Below are 16,350 nucleotides of genomic sequence, written 5' to 3'. Positions count from 1 at the left end.
CAGAACGAAGTTGCAGGACTTGCATTATCTACTTTCAAGACTTACTGGAGAGTTACAGTAAATGCAGACAAACATGCAGTTCAATAGAAGAGACTAAACAGTTCAGAATTAGACCCACACATAATGGTCAGTTGATTTTCACCAAAAAGCCAAAGTAATTCAATAGGGGAAGGATAGTTTTTTCAACAAATACTACTGGAACAATTGGGTATCCATATGCTAAAAAGTGAATCTTGACTTTTACCTCATGCAGATATTGGTTCAAAATGAATTATAGACCTAAACATAGAAGCAAAAAGTATAAAGCGAATAGAAGAAAGTGTAGGAGAAAATCTTCATGTGGCAAGAAGGAGTTCTTAGATAAAACACAAAAAAGCACATGCCATAGAAGAAACAGTGAGAAATCAAACCTCATGAAAGGTAAAAACATACCCTCTTCAAAAGACACCATCGCAGAAATGAAGGGACTTGCCGCGTCTTCAGGCTCACCCGACTCCAGTCAGTTTGCTAGACTCTGCCCTTGACCCCCCACTTCATAACCGATTGCTCTGCCCGTTGTATTGTCACAGCCCTGGTCCTGCTATTTTCGGTGTCCTCTCCTCCAACCCCTCCAGGATAGGACTGAAAACCATTCCTTCATGTTTGCATCTGCCCCAGAGTTCGGTATATGGCATGTACTCAACACATGTTTCCTGAGTCAGTGACAGTATTCTGTTTAATTGTGACCTTAGGACTGGTTGAATTACATGAAAATTGGGCTGCACCATGTAGCTGACCGTCTCTGGGAGCCCAAAGGCAAAACTGGTTCAGAAGGGCCCAGGCACACACAAGCCCGGAGCCCGCTTGCTGCCTGTCCTCCGGAGCACCCAGCCTCCCAAGATGCTGCCCAGGGCTCCTGGGAGCTGCTGTGCTGCCCTTGTGAGTCAACAATGCATCTGTCTGATCCCAGAAGCAAAGGGCTAGAGCGTCACATGCTGTCTGGGCCTTGCAATCTGCCCTTCTACAAAATGTTAACTCATATTAAACTTTACCAAGAGAAAAAAAGAACAAAAAAACCAAACCATTCTTAAAATCCCAATAGGAAGGAAAAGTGCTGACTGGGGAGATGGGCAGGCCCTGGTTATATTGTATATCTTACATAGTATGAATCTGTGTGTGTACAAGCCTCATAGTCGTAGTTCTGCGTGTGCCATGTGCAAGCATATCCTGTTAGTATTTGCTGACAGCGCTTATTTGTTCCACAGGGCTTTTCTATGGAGAGATGTTGGTTAAAGGGGACAAGCTTTCAGTTATAGCATGAATACGTTCTGAAGCTCCACTGTTCAGCATAGTGACTGTTAATAATACAAAAAAGATAACTGTGACATGTTAATTAGATGAATTGTGGTGATTATTTTATAACATCTCTATCAAGTTATCACTTTATATACTTTAAATATGTATAGCTTTGTTGATTATACTTCAGTAAAGCTGGGGGGAACCCCAGGCATTTCCTTAGCACCTGCTGTGTGCTGTGCCTTACATTGGGTGTAATGCACGCAGAGATGATTAGGACATGGACCTCACCCGGCCGGGTGTGGCTCCGAGGTTGAGTGAGGACCTAGGATCCAGGAGATTGCGGTTCGATTCCAGGTCAGGGCACATGCCTGGGTTGCTGGCTCCATCCCTGGTGGGAGCGTGCAGGAGGGAGCCCATCAATGACTCTCTCATCGTTGATGTTTCTATCTCTCTCCTCCCCTCTCCCTTCCTCTCTCTGAAATCGATAAAGACGTATTTAAAAAAAAAAAAGACATGGACCTCATTCTCGGTGAGTCACAGAGCTAATGGAAAGTTGGACTGCCAGTCCTGCCCCACTTCTCCATCCCAGGCAGTTCTCTTGCTGTAAATGAAGGCATATTGTCCAACTTGAAGCCCTTTAATGGTTCCTTGTACTCTGGGTGAATTTCGAGCTCCAGAATATCGCCCTTTATGACCCAGTCTCTGCCTCCCCCTCCTGGCACATCTCGTGCTGCTCCCCTATCTGCTTATACTTCACAGCAGCTTCTCCTCCATCCATAGGAACCCCAGACACTCTGGGTCAATATCCCAAATAGGCAGGGCTACAGCCAGTCAGGAATGGAGGTTATTTTTCCACCCAAAAGCTTTCTGGATGTGGGCTGTGTGTTGGGCCTTAGAACATACATAGAGATGTGTAGGAAACAGTCCTTGTTCCTGGAAGAGGGGAGGGGAGCATACTGGGAGGCGGGAACAGAATGAATGGAGGCTGGAAGTGTGAACAAAAGGGATGTGTTTGGGCAGGGATTATTGCTTAGTCCAGCTGGAACATCGGGTGGGTGGTTGGGAGGGACAAAAGGTGAAACCAAAGAAGTAGACGGGAGGGACCAGATTGGGAATGGCCTTCTGTCACAAACACAGGTTTGGACTTCATATTTCGGGCAGTGGGGAGTCAACTAAGATAATTAAGCCAGGGAGTGACGAGATAAGACCTGTACTATACTGAGGCCCAGACCGAGGGTTGAGTGTTGGATCCAACCTCTTATTACTTCTCTGGTTCTGAGAATCTGGCCAAAGCTGCCCCTCACCCCAAACTACTGATATTGGGCTTGGATTCAGGGGACAGTTTACTGACAAGAATCCTTACCAGTGTCACCTATCACCAGGATCTAGCCTTTCATCCCTTGCCCTTTTGGAGGTCTCTGTTCTGTGTTGAACCACTCTCCAGGATAGTGGCCACTCCATGCCTTCCTAATTTCAGGCAGGAAGGGAAGAGCATCGTGGCCCAGTGGGCCTTGCCCAGAGTGTGTGTGTATGATTTGTCAACAATCGAGTATTTTATAGGAGTTTATGGGACTTCATTAAAGACGCTGGAGCAGGAGCACTGTGGGACATCAGAAGAGACCTCAGCAATAAACCGCAGCTCCAAGCTTTGGAATGCAGTAAATGTTTAAGAGACTTCCTTCCTTTCATTACTGAATTTTACTTTACTTTCATACCAGTAAAGAGTTGTGTTTTAATGGTTGAAATTTCTTGATTCCGTTTTCCCCAGGTCTGTTTAAAAGCTACATTTTATCTTTGAGGATGTTTGGCTCGTGGTAGAGGAAGTGCTGCCAGCAAATTCAATTAACTGGCAGAGCTCACAGATATTGTACACGGATTTCTTTTTTTTCTTCTTTTTCACAACTGCTACATAAACACAGCTGGGTTTAATATTTGTCGTAACAAAGATTTAACTTGAATCATTTTACTCCGGGTAATTAATGCCTGGAATCTCGGCTACTTTCTCGTTCGTTTGGAACCCTCTGCATTTCTGGACTCTGGCTATCTAGATAATGAAGTGTGCTCCTCTAGGTCTTTGCCCTGCCTGAAAACTGCTTAATATTTGGCCGTTCCCACTAGAGAGCAGATGCTTTTCTTTGAAGAATTGAATTTCTGTCAGCTCTTTTATGCATCATGTGTTTGGAACTGTAAGTGGATCAAGTTGTTCATCACAGCAGGGACACTGTGAAACACATCTATTATACACACTTCCCACCCCCCTTCCTGTATTTTCTCCCCTGAGGAGGTGGCGATGCCCAGATCCCCTTGGGAGATATCGCACTCCGTGTGGCTGTATCCATGTGATCCACCCTGGATCCGGCCTGGCCGCATCCCTCAGCGCGGAGACCTATATCCATGCAGCCCAGATTGTTGCTGAGACAAATCCCGCTTTTATCTGTGTAAACACCAGGCACTTCCTTAACTCCCGAATACACAGCCGAGCTCGGGTCACTAAATAAACCCACTAGGCTTAGCATAATGAGTGACATTTCAGTAATTGATGCCCTAGAAAATGTTCGTCGTGAGCCCATTCTTTTTTTATGCTAAAATAATGACTTGGGTAATTTTGGCTTTGGAGTTGGGCTAGCGTGGAAGAATAGTCACCGCCTCCTAGGCTCCTACTGTGTGCCCGCCACTGTGCTTGATGCATTGGAAATCTTGTGTTTTTCTTTTAATACTCACCCGTGGACATGCTTATTGATTTTAGAGAGAGGAGAAGGGAGAGAGAGAAACATCAATGGGTTGTCTTCCCGTAAGCACCCCGACCAGGGATTGAACCTGCAACCTGGGTACACCAGCCATGGCGAAATCTTGAGATTTAATCTGTATAACAATCCTGCGAAAAGTTGGGGGTGGGGTTACTTTACCCCCTTTTTTTTTTCTGATGAAGAGGATGAATAACTTACCTAATAGCAGCTGAGTCAGGATTTGAATTTAGGTTTGTCAGAACCCAGAGTAAATCAACATGTCTCTGGGTGTTGCACCCTCCTGCTCAGGGTTTGCTACATACTCATTCATCGGTTCATCAGTCAGTGCACGGATTTATTACACATGTTTATTACATGCTGCCATTGATCCACGTGAGCTCCCCCATTCCATGGCAAGTCTCAGGCCAGCTGGCTTTTATGAACAACTTGTATCCGTGTAAATCTCAACTGGTGGTGATTTGCAGTCCTTTATTTAGTTTTGCTTTTTCCATCCGAACTCAATGCAAATACAACCCAACTTCCCCAAACAACCTACCATTTTCTTAGAGTTTTCATTTTGCATATTTCAATCCCTAGATTCAGCTTTGAACTGACAGCGGGAAAAAAAAATTCAAGTCCAAGTAGTTCATTTTGTCAACACAGCTTTGAAAAGCAAGTCTTGATGTTCCTGCTGTGATATGCTCGTCTTTTGGGCCTCAGATAGTGGTGCTGAGGGGAAAAGTGCATTTTGGAGCATTTTTAATAGATAACATTCAATTTGCAGGAGTCATTAAGGGACATCCCATGTCTGACTGAAATACCACTGATCTGTGGAATTAATTGTAGTTAAATGGAAAGGTGGCCTTTGCTCACCAAGAAAGTCATTAGTCTCTTGATAAACATTTTTAGTTCGGATTAACTTGTGTCTTCTTCCAAATACTTTTCATTAGAACCAGGCATGGTGTCCTGGTTCATTACAAACAGAGCAACCCCTGCAGTTTTGATTTGCAGTCCATTTTGTTGTTGAAAGGTTTGGGTATTTTTTTTTTAATTGGTAGAGAATCTGTTGTAAAAAAACACACACACACACGTATAACTTTTCTTTTGCGAATGCATCTCTGTTTTTTCAAAGGTAACTTACATTTTTATTTTGTGCATTGTGTTTGCAAGAGAATGGCTCTTGGTTTATTCATGTTGACAACTGAAAAGCCTTAGACCTAATTAAAAGAATTTCCACGAGCACCTTTACTGAACCATTTCATTACGCGGCACTGCACAGATTGCATTGTGAAACATGGTGATAGTTTAAATCTGACCTTTGAACTTCAACTGCCAGAAGTATGGGGGAGAAAGCCCTCCTCTGAAAATACTCCCAGATACATATACATATAGGCATACATGCAGCCCATATTTGGTTAGAAATAATCTTTTCATTGAATGACCACCTAGTAATTTAAATACACATTTACTTTAAGCTCAGATCCTGTAGCTTCCTTTAGCTCGGGCAGTTTTTCAGCTGCATTAACAAAGTATGTGTGTGTGTGTTAAAGCTGAATTGTTTTATAGGGAAAACAAAGACAGTTTTGCTTCCTCATGGGGGGTAAAAAAAAAAAAAAAGTGTTTGGAGGAAGACGAATTTTACAAACAGAAAAATGGAAAAGGCTTTGCTGCTGTGTCTCAGTATAAAATGCTGAGGTGTGGGTCACACGCGTGGGAGGGCTCCAGGCACTAGTTTGTGCAAGACTCTCCTGAGCTTTATTTGGCAGATAGTGAAAATGGGCCTTTTGTTTTTGTTTAAAATTGTACTCTTTTACCCCAAGAATAGCATCCTAAGGACTTGATAGTTTGTTCATAGGATGCTCAACAAAGCCATTACAGCACATGAAGTAGCCTTCACATAATGAAAATCAATCCTTTTGTCCGACAAAAAAGCTGCTTAGTATTATAGCGCTTGCTCCAACTTTCTGACTTAATACTCAGCCCATGAGATGTCAGGAGCCACAGAGGGAGCAGAGAACTGGGCGTTGGGGTCACAGCCCGCTCCGGCTCGGAGCGCCGTGTAACCAGCATGGTCCCCACTCCCCCACAGAGAACCAGTATCTTTGGGGGAAAATGGGATGCAGAAGAAGCAATTAAAGCCAACTGAGGTCAGGGTACAGCCATGTTCTCGGGAAACAGAAGCAAGGAGTGAGAGGAAGCAATAATGGAGATATATTAAGTTGGGGGGAAATAGTATCATGGACAGGCCTAATTTGCTGGTCTAAGAAATCCTGGCAGCCATGCAGTGATGGAATAGCACAGACTTTGGAGGAAGACAGGCTTGGGCCTGGCTTTGGCCTCTGCCCCTTGCTGCTGGCTGTGTGACGTGAGGCTGGGGCTGTCTTCCTTCATCTCCACAGTGGGGGAACTGCCTGCCCAGCCCAGTGGTTCTGAACTTTTCATACAGCGCTGGGTATGAAAGCACCTGCATGGCATTTGGTACCTAGCAGGGTGCTTCATAAATGCTAGTTTCTGATCCTTTCTCCTGGTAAATTCCTGGTTTCCCCAGAAGCCTTACTGGGAAGGAGAGTAGGGTGGGATGGCCTTTATATATCAAGACTTTTTGCTTCCAATTTGAAGCAAGAGCTAACTGAGGCACAGGTAGATCACACGTGCCTGTGTGAAGACAGCAGAGGGAGCCAATGTAAATGTACCCAGACATCCTCCAGGAGATCATAACGCCCTGATGCCTGCTTTACTCAGGAAGGAAGGATCCAGTTCCTTATCCTTAAGGGCCATTTTTTAAAAAGGGAAAGAAAGTGTGATTCTATCACCCCCTCCCAGCTGCTGCTGGGTGTCTGAATTGTCCAGCAAAAATCTTCAAACTCTATTTCTGACACTGAGCAATCAGTGCAACTCACGGGGGAGAGAAGTGGGGCCCCCTGCACAGAATGACTTGAGTCAGACACTTAGAAGAACCGTCTCTCTAGTTGAGGGGCACCACCCTGAGGATGCTCGCGGTCCCTTCCTTCCCCAGCTCTCAGTCTAATGGAAGAGACAGACATACATTGGATCATTGGAAAATGCGTTGTTACAGGTTGCTGTGTGTCCCTGAAGGAAAGGTACAGCAAGAGTATAAAATGGGGCACCTCGGTCTAGTCTAAGGGCATAGACTGAGGAAGTGATATTTGAACTGAGATCTGAAGGATGAGTAGTATTTGATCTAGGACCCTGTGTTGTCCAGCATGGTAGCCGCTATCCACATGTGACTATTTAAATTGATTAAAATGGAATAAAATTAACATTTTCAATTTTTCAGTCACACTAGCCATGTTTCAAGTGCTCGGTTGCAGCTGCCACACTGGACAACACATGTGATAGATTATTTGCAGGGAGTCCTTTGGACGGTGCTGAACTCTGGGGGGGAGGGGGTGGGGAGCTCTCCAAGCAGAGGAGCCAGTTTATCCAAAGGCCCTGGGGTGTGAGGAGGCCAGTGTGACCTACGGGAGCCTTGAGGGTGTGGCTAAAGCCGTGGATGCAGGAACTTGTCATCTAAAAGAGGCTGTGGCCAGATCACTCAGAGCCCTGCAGGCCAGGCTGGGGCTTCAGTCTTTACCTCAGAGCAATAGGGAAGCTGCTGAGTGATCTCAGGGAGCCTGTGCTGATGGGAAGAGGGGTGGGAGAGTCTGAGAGGTAGGCAGGTGAACAATCTGCCACCCATATTCTCCATCCCACCCCACAAGTAGCAGCCAAGTGATAAATTATTCTGTATTTGTTGAGGGCCAATATGAATTGTAATTTTAGTGGAGAGGGAGATGTGTACAAATGGCTAGATAATAGGATGGTCATATAGATACTTCAAGAGCCCCTTTTGAGCCAATATTAAGCTAACTGAGGGCTGGGCTGGGGGAGCTTGACTGCAAGCCACCAGGAGCTGGGCCCTGGTCCTACACAGCTCTGTCCTCAGCACAGCTTCAGCACAGGGCCTGCAAAGATGAGGCTTCCACCAAAGGCACAGGCCAAGGTGCCCAGAGAAGGAGCTCTTTGTTGTGACAGTAGGCGTCACAGAAAGTCTGAGGCTTTTATTTTTTAATAGAAGGGTTTTGTTAGAGAGTGGAATAAAGGATACCCCAGGCTTAGGGATGGTTTCACGGCCTCTGAAATGAAAGAGAAGACAACTTTGGAAACGGAGCTTGAGCCAGGCCCACAGGAGGCCTTGACTATTGTGCTGAGAAATGTGCACCTTATGTTAGCAGCATGGAACCACTGCAGGTTTTAGAGGAAGGGAACGGTAAGATTCACCCTGTTTCAGGAAGATAGTTCAATGCGGAAGATGGATTGGATCAAAAAGAAAATAGAGGGAGGGCCACCAGTTGAAAGACTGTTGCAGTAGCCCAGGTAGAAGATGAAACCTGAACTAACACCAAAAAGCTAGGCAGTCCGCTCCGTCCATTACCCGTTTTACACCCATTGTATTTCAGTCCTCACAGTGCACGTTAGGTACAGACGCCTCCCTTCACAGCAGAGGGCAAAGAGAGGAGGGAGGCCAGGTGTCTCACCTTAGACTTAGGCTTATGTGATTCAAGCTCTACCCTCTCCTGCATGCGGAATGCGGGGGGGATGGAGAAGCAGGTGAGGCCAGGGGACCTGAGAGCAGGGCCTCCAGGGACCCGGTAAAGCAGGTGCCGGTGCGGGGTGGGCCGGGGTGGGGAACTTCCGCTGCATTCGTTATTGGACGTGTTGCGTTGGCCGGTCTAGTTGTCCACTTTAACTCATTCAGCACCCACAGGTTCATCTTCCTTGCGGTTTTGGTTGCATCTTAGTGATGGTCTCCTGCAGAACGGGGAGCGATGAGGGTCAATTTCTCCCCCAACCCTTCCCAACTAAGACCACTTCTAATGATCGCATGTGGTCCTGGACTTGCCTCCAGGCAGAGGCTCAGCCACTGGAAATGCCTTGCAAGGGGCCAGAACGCTCGCTCATCTGCTCTTCCATTCAGCAGAAGCTGCTGGATGACTGCACGGGGCCAGGCACTGTAGGACCTTCTGGGAACTCGGGGTCTGGCCAGGAAGATGGTAGACACTGCAGCTCACCAAAGAATCACCTCTGCAGTCCCTGGGGGCCCAGCAGGGTGTCTTTACCCCTGTCTAGGGGTTAGGGAAGGTTTCGAAGATGAGCAGACATCTGGCTTCCCTCTTTCTCTTAACCCAAGGCAGTGTTTAATTTGACTATTAAAGAAAAATACCTCATTTAAATTCTTTATTATAAAAGTAACATATGCTTTTTTATAAAGGCTAATCAAAACAATCAAAAGTTCATAAAATAGAAAGCATCTCTGCCTGGTTAGTGCTTGATACATGGCATTGCAGATTTATGCTACATAGACTACATAATTCTTAAATGCTTCATGCTGCACGCATTGCTCTGCAGTTCGCGTGTTCTCCCCCCATTTGGCAATATTTTGTGGCCATCTTTTCACAGCAGTTTACAGACTACACCCACATTCTCTTCAGCTACGCTGTAGTTCATTGTGAGGATGTGGTAAAATACAGGGTGTCCCCCAAAAGTGTACACACACTTTAACAGCTGATAGCTCAATTTTGAAAATGTGATGTATTTTAATAAACACTGCCTTAATAATTATTCAAAGTGTGTATATTTGGGGGACACCCTATATACTTAATCTGCCCCGTTGATGGATGCTTGGATGGTCTTTCAGAGGGCGAGGAGATGTTCACGAGCAGGACAGGAAGGGACAGGCACAGCTCTGTCTGAGGTGTTGGCATGTGTAGGCTAAAGAGTAGGATCTGCTTCTAGATAGAAAATCAGTATCAGTCAAGGAAAACTTGACGTGGGGCTGCGGGAAGTGAGGCCAACTGAGGAAGGCCTCTGACTGCTCTGAGGAGTTGGGATGTTTCTCTGAAGGTGCTGGTGGCCAGGGATGGGGACGCTGAAGGATTTTGAGGGAGGATTGAAGTGATCAGATCCATGTTTCCCCGAGATGACTGGGACAGCTCTGGGTGGGTGGCATTGAGGGGAAACTGGAGACAGAGAGCCCGTCTAGGAAACTACTCCCCCAGTCTGGGCCAGAGAGGCTGGATGGAGCTGACGGCAGGGCCAAGGTCATGGGTTCTGAGAGGAGAGGATGGGTTCAGGACATAGGGCAGTGTTGCTAAGACGTGAGAATGGCTGTGGAAAGGGAAAGAGGAGCATGGAATCCAGCTTCCGAATCTGGCCTAGGAGGCTGGTGTGATGGTGCTGCGGTAACCACAATGCTCCGGGGAAGCTGGTGAATTCAGCTCTGTACTCCCTGCCCTTTGTTTTCTGGCTGCCTCCAACGATACCTGATTACAGGGAGAAGTCATCCTCATCAGCATTTCCGTCACCCCCACCTTGAGCCTGATGAACCCCGATGTCAGGATCTGACCAGGCCCTCCAGGAGCACTCAGAGCAAGTTCAGCTTTAGATGTCTGCCTGTGGGCTATTCAGGCCTCAGATTTTTCTTCCCTCAGTTTCATTTGAAGGACCAAACGCTACCACCAGTTATCAGATGTGTATATACTTGAAGTTCGCAAGTTTGAAGTGCTGACAAAAGCTTCCGCATGTTGCAGAGTGAGCAGAGGTCTTCAGAAGTCTTGGCCTAAGTGGTCGCAGGGGCACCAGGAGCCCAGGACCACTTGGCTGGTTTCAGACCAGCTGGGCGGTGGGAAGACACGCTCTCCTATTTGCTCGGTTACCATCAGCCACCACCTCTTTGTGTAAAATGGTAATGAGGCCATTAGGAGAGGCTCACCTGAAGTGCAGCGTGTGAATCCTCGGTAATTAAACACCTCCCGAAAGAACGGCAAAGGCCAGGCGAGGTTAAGTGAGGAATAATCTGCGGCACAGGTGGCCCAAGGCCTTTGAGGAGCCAGAAGAAGAGCGACAGTAGCTTGCACCATTTCAAAGGATGGAAATGTCACCCTGGTCCCCGGGAGGGGCAGGATTTTTTTTACGTGGAGGGTGGGGAGTGGGCAATATTTTTAACGTCTTAATAAAGCATGCGGGCACTGCTGGTGGGAATGCAGATTGGTGCAGCCACTGTGGAAAGCAGTATGGAAAGAGTTTCTTCAGAAAATTAAAAGTGCAACTGCCTTTTCACCCAGCTATCCCACTCCTGGGAATATATCCTAAGAATCCCTAAACACCAATCAGAATATCTGCACCCCTATGTTCATAGCAGTGCAATTTACAATAGCTAAGATCTGGAAACAGCCCAAGGGCCCATCAGCAGATGAGTGGATAAAGAAGCTGAGGTACATTTACACAGTGGAACACTACATGGCCATAAAAAAGAAGAGGCTCTTATCCTTTGGGACAACCTGGATGGACCTGGAGAGTATTATGCTAAGTGAAATAAGCAGTCAGAGAAAGACAAATACCATATGCTCTCACTTATATGTGGAATATAATGAACAAAATAAACTGACAAAATAGGACCAGAGGAATGGATGCATGGAACAGACTGACAGATCTCAGAGGGACAGGGGTTGTGGCGGACTGGAAGAGATTAACCAAAGAACATATATGCATAGCCCATGGACACAGACAACAATGTAGTGAAGACCAGTGGGGGGCAGGGGCTGAGTGAAGCGGGGCAAAACGGGAAACAGGGACATCTGTAATAGTGTCAGCAGTTAAAAAAAAAAGAGGAAAGGCAGGCGTCTTTTTCACATTGCTGTCTCAAGTTGAAAGTCCATGACACAGTCTGCCTGGGTGCCAAGTGGCTGCATTGGTCCTCACGGGCGCCCACCACTGTGGTGCAGGGGCTCGTATGTCCCAGAATAGAAGAGGTCACAATAAACCAGATATTTGTACCCAGATGTTGAGACAAGATGCAAAGTGCTTCCAGAGGAAAATTGTTTTCTTTGGCCTGCCTCCAAACAGAGATGGGTGGCTACCCTCTCAGTGCACGTTCCCATCGCCTCTGACTTAGCAGAGGAGGACGTCAATCCTAACTACACTCGGTTGACTGTCAGGCATACGGCACACCCCCTCAGCAACAACACAGGATTTCCCCCCGTACTAAGTAAACACTTATTGATGGCCTACTATGTGCGAAGTACTGTGTCCCATGTGTCCTTTGGCTTGTACGTGAACATTTATAGCAGCATTATTTATAATAGCCAAAAAGTAGAAACAACCCAGATGCCCAAATGAATGAATGAATAAATGCCCCTGATGAATAAATACATAAAATATGGTATATCCATATAATGGAATATTATTCAGCTATGCAAAAGAACGAAGTATTGATAAGTGCTATAACATGGGTGAAACTTGTTCGTAATGAACACTATGCTTAGTGAAAGAAGCCAGCCACAAAAGGCTACATACATATTGTATGACTGCATTTATGTGAGCTGTCCAGAAAAGGCAAATCCTTAGAGACAGAGAGTGAACTGATGGTTACCTAAGACTGGGATGAGGAAAGAGGATGGATGGGGGATAACTAGTGACCACCGATAAGGTGAGTCTTCCTTTGGGGGTGATGAACGTGTTCTGGAATTAGATAAAAGTGACCATTGTAACAGCCTTGTCACTAAAACCCCACTCAACTGTACACTTTAAATGAATGAATTTTATGGTGTGTAAGATACATCTTTTTTTTTTTTTTTTCAACAATTCTCATGTGTCGGTACTTTTTATGTTGTATACATAAAATTATAGTAAAAGCGACTATAAGCAGATGTAGCCCCTCCATTTTCATGATCAGCACACTGCATCACAGTAAACCAAGTTCATAGTCCAGCGTCAAGTGTGGTTCTCCCATTTGTGCACTTCGTGATGGGTCATTAATGTCCTCAAATCCAGTAGTCTCATTACCACCCTTCAAAATACCCAGTAAAAGGTGCGAACCTGGAAGAAATGGAAGACTCTGAACCAGTTGCACTGCCTTGAATTCCATTGGCAGTTTCAGTGGAGCAAGCAGACCCCGGGTGTTTCTCTATGTGGAGAAATTCATTTCATCTTGGTGAAGCTAGAAAGGTTTTTTTGATAATTCAAGAAGATGACTGGGCAGAAGTTCATTTTTCACAAGAAAAACCTTTTCGAAGAAGATCGTGACTTTCAAAAGGTCCACTTGCTGAAAGTTGAGTGACTGGAACACTGTCCTTTAGCTGAGGTGCAGGTCCTCTGGTATCATCTTCAGCTCGCTCTGCGGACAGCCTCTCAGCCCCGTTCCTGTAAGATGTATCTTAATAAGCTGTTAAAATCCCTTATCAGAAGCTTAGTAATAAGAACCAGTGTTCATGGAGCACTTCTAAAGGTGCATGAGGTCCATCCCAGATCACTGATTCTTAATGGTTTTCTTGTTTTGTTTTGGTTCTCAGGCATCTTTAGGATTCTGAGGAAAACTATGGAACCTATGCCCCCCCAAGTTACCATCACTTATTCATATTAAAAATTTGTACATGATTCATGGACCACCTCGACCTAATTTTCTATTACATTTTATCCAAAATGTTATCTTTAAATAATGTCAAGCCATTAGACAGTCCTTTATCTAAGGCCAATTCCTGAAATATGCCCATGATATGTCACCTGCATGCTTAAAAACAGTTGTTAGCTTTATATTGCTCTCAAGATGAAGAGAAAAACCCGTACTATACTCACTCCTCTGGCCCCTGCCCTCCCCCCATTCAAGCCATATTCCCCTCATTCTCTCCACCGAAGCCACAGCCCTTTCTGCTCTCTGGACTCCTCCCCACCACAGGGTCTTTGCAAATGCTATTCCCCATGCCTGGGACACTGTTCCTCTCCCCTTGGCTGAAGTGACTCCTTCAACTCATCCTTCAGGTCTCAGTCCAAATCCATTTCCCTCCTGGAAGCCTTCCTTGAGCTCCTTGATGAGCTCTGTCACAGACTGTCACAGTAGCAATGTCACAGTATAAGTTTGATGAGGGCAGAGCTTATATCTGGTTTTGGGCACCACTGTATCCTCAGCACCTAACAGTCCTGGGCACTGAGGAAATAATGAATATTTGTTGAGTAAATGAATGACTCCAGGCTACCACATTGCACAAGTCCAGGGGCACCTTTCACATGGAACACAGTATGAATGGTGTGCCCGGAAGTCATGCAGTGTGGCATCCTGAGATGAATGAAGGCCACATTAGACACAAACCCGGGAGCTTGATGCTGCCTCTGATGTGGAGGGCAGCAGCCATCACGTCATAGTCATTCCTACACTAAGGACTCATGGAAGAATCTCATTGAGTTCTCACTTTCAGGAAAATCTGTGTTCAGTTGGATAACTGGTTTGTTTGTAATACATGGACCCAAGAATCTCACCTCTTATGCATCCCTTTTTGCCTTGACCACTAGGAGGCTCTTAAGTCAAAAATTCATTTCCAGCTACTATGTAAGATCTTATAGCTTATCTTTATGTATTTAATGTATTCCCGGCTACTTTTCCCATTGCCATGGCTTTCTTATCTATTTTCTTTTAGTGTATGAGTACTTATCTATAAGTTGCTACTATTCTTTTAGAGTATAAGGTGTGAGCCATATAATAACATATTTACTAATTATATATAACATTAATTATTATAAATAAGTCATTTATTTCTAATATCTGTAAATAATTTGAGGAGGGAATGGAATTGGAACTGAAAATCTTTGTGTAGTTTGGGCCAGATGACATGGCTCCCATTCGTGTTCCGACTTGGCCACTTCTTAGCTTTGTTCCCAGGCACATGGTCTAACCTCTCTGAGACTGTTTCACCCTTGTAAGGTGGGAACACTAGTTTCTTCCTTGCAGGATTACTGAAAGAATTAAATTAAAAATTGTATGTGGAGCACTTACTTGGCACACTGTGCCTGCTTAGAAGGTGGTTTTGTTTGTGTTTCTTTTAGATATGCTCCAGTAGAAGCAACATTCATTTAGATGTCAGAAACCTGCCCCAATACTGAACGCATCTGTGCTCTCCCGGCAGCCGAGGTCCCAAGTCCACCCCCGGCCGGGGACTTGCTAGAGCTCTTAGCCAGCTCTCCTCCTCCGACCCTGCCCTCAACCTGTCTCCTTTCTCTCGGTCACCAGATCTCCTCCCTGAAGAACCGACTGAAGAAGGTCTCCACCACCACTGGCGACGGTGTGGCCAGAGCCTTCCTCAAGGCCCAGGCCGCCTTCTTTGGCAGCTACCGGAACGCTCTGAAAATCGAGCCAGTGAGTAACTTCTTGGCGTGTTATAATCCATGTCTGGTCAGGGCTAAGAAACGCACCTCAGGGGCCACGAGAACCCCACAGTTCGCCTGGTTGTTGAATTCACCTAGAAGAGGTGAGGCGTCTGTACAGTGTCTGTACGCCTCTGGAAGGTGTTGGGGGGCAGGGAGGGTCCCCCCGTGCCCTGTCTCTTAGCACAAGGAAGCCGCCAGCCACAAGTGAGGCACTAACTGCTCCTGCGAATGTTACGACCCCTTCCCTCCCCGACAGTGGCACCGACTGGGTGTTAATACATGCCCGTGTCCTGCTTGTCTCCCAGTGAGGTGGCTCAGCCTCTTTGTCCTGACCTCGGGCCCAGCCAGACCAGTCAGGTTTGGTGTCCCTTTGAGAGCTGGTGTAAATTAAGGAAACTACTGTAGTCTTCCCATCTCTAAACTGAGAATGAGGCAGCTGGCTCAGTTCTTTCCTTAGGATGCTGAGGACCGACAGACGTGAAGTGTCCCCACCTCCCAGTGAGCCCACAGTTGCCAGGTGTATGTCTAGAATCCTGGCCCGTGTTGGTGGGTGTATGGTTGGGCACAGGTGGGTCCTCTGGAGGAGTTTATGGTTGTACTTGCTTTTGCCTCTGGAAGGTGTTGGATTTCAGAGTGGAAGCCCTGGAGTTTAAAGCCTGTCTCTGTACTTCTAAGTTGTACAGCCTTGAGCAAGCCACTTAATCTCTTTAAACTTCAGTTTCTTCAGCGTGAAATAAGAATACCTAGCATTCTACATCTCCAGGTGGTTATAAGGCTCAAATGCGTCATAAAACATAGGAAAGGGAAGCTTGACCTGGGTCAGATGGGTAAAGGTTGGGAAAGGAAAGACAGAATCCCTTCCTGTGCTGAGTGTGGAGTGAACTGAGTGAGCAGAGGCTTGGAGGCAGGACCCCTCTAGGCCACTCTGTCTGGGGTCAGGGGTTTGGGTGGGGAGATGGGGCTGCAGGAGAGGTTGGAGCCGAATTTGACAGAGTTTGGGTGCTGGGCTGGGAGCGTGCACTTCACCCTATGGGGAGTGTAAGGTGTGAGCAGAGGTGTAGCGTGACTGAAGTCATGTCTGGACGGCAATGGATGGAAAGGCAAGTTGGAAACAGAGACCAGGGGACTCATAAGGGAGCTCAGAAGAAAG

At 46.2% G+C, this 16,350-nt stretch overlaps 1 protein-coding gene and 1 pseudogene across 5 annotated transcripts in view; one reads left to right on the top strand and one right to left on the bottom strand.

Annotated features, from left to right (window-relative positions):
- The window catches only part of DENND1A (DENN domain containing 1A), a 405,649-nt gene that overhangs the window by 269,177 nt on the left and 120,122 nt on the right, over window positions 1–16,350 (top strand). For all 5 annotated transcript variants that reach the window (XM_087822901.1, XM_016210953.2, XM_087822900.1 and 2 more), the window contains one exon: window positions 15,064–15,189. In XM_087822901.1, coding sequence (XP_087679027.1) covers window positions 15,064–15,189 — 126 coding nt within the window. The remainder of the gene's footprint in view (window positions 1–15,063; window positions 15,190–16,350) is intronic.
- LOC107535538 (proteasome maturation protein pseudogene) lies at window positions 12,748–14,191 on the bottom strand (annotated as a pseudogene).

Source organism: Miniopterus natalensis, chromosome 12 (genome assembly GCF_054644295.1).
Source record: "Miniopterus natalensis isolate mMinNat1 chromosome 12, mMinNat1.hap1, whole genome shotgun sequence".
Lineage (NCBI taxonomy): Eukaryota > Metazoa > Chordata > Mammalia > Chiroptera > Miniopteridae > Miniopterus > Miniopterus natalensis.
The sequence above is the reverse complement of the archived record's forward strand: the minus strand, read 5'-3'. Positions and strand labels throughout refer to the sequence as shown.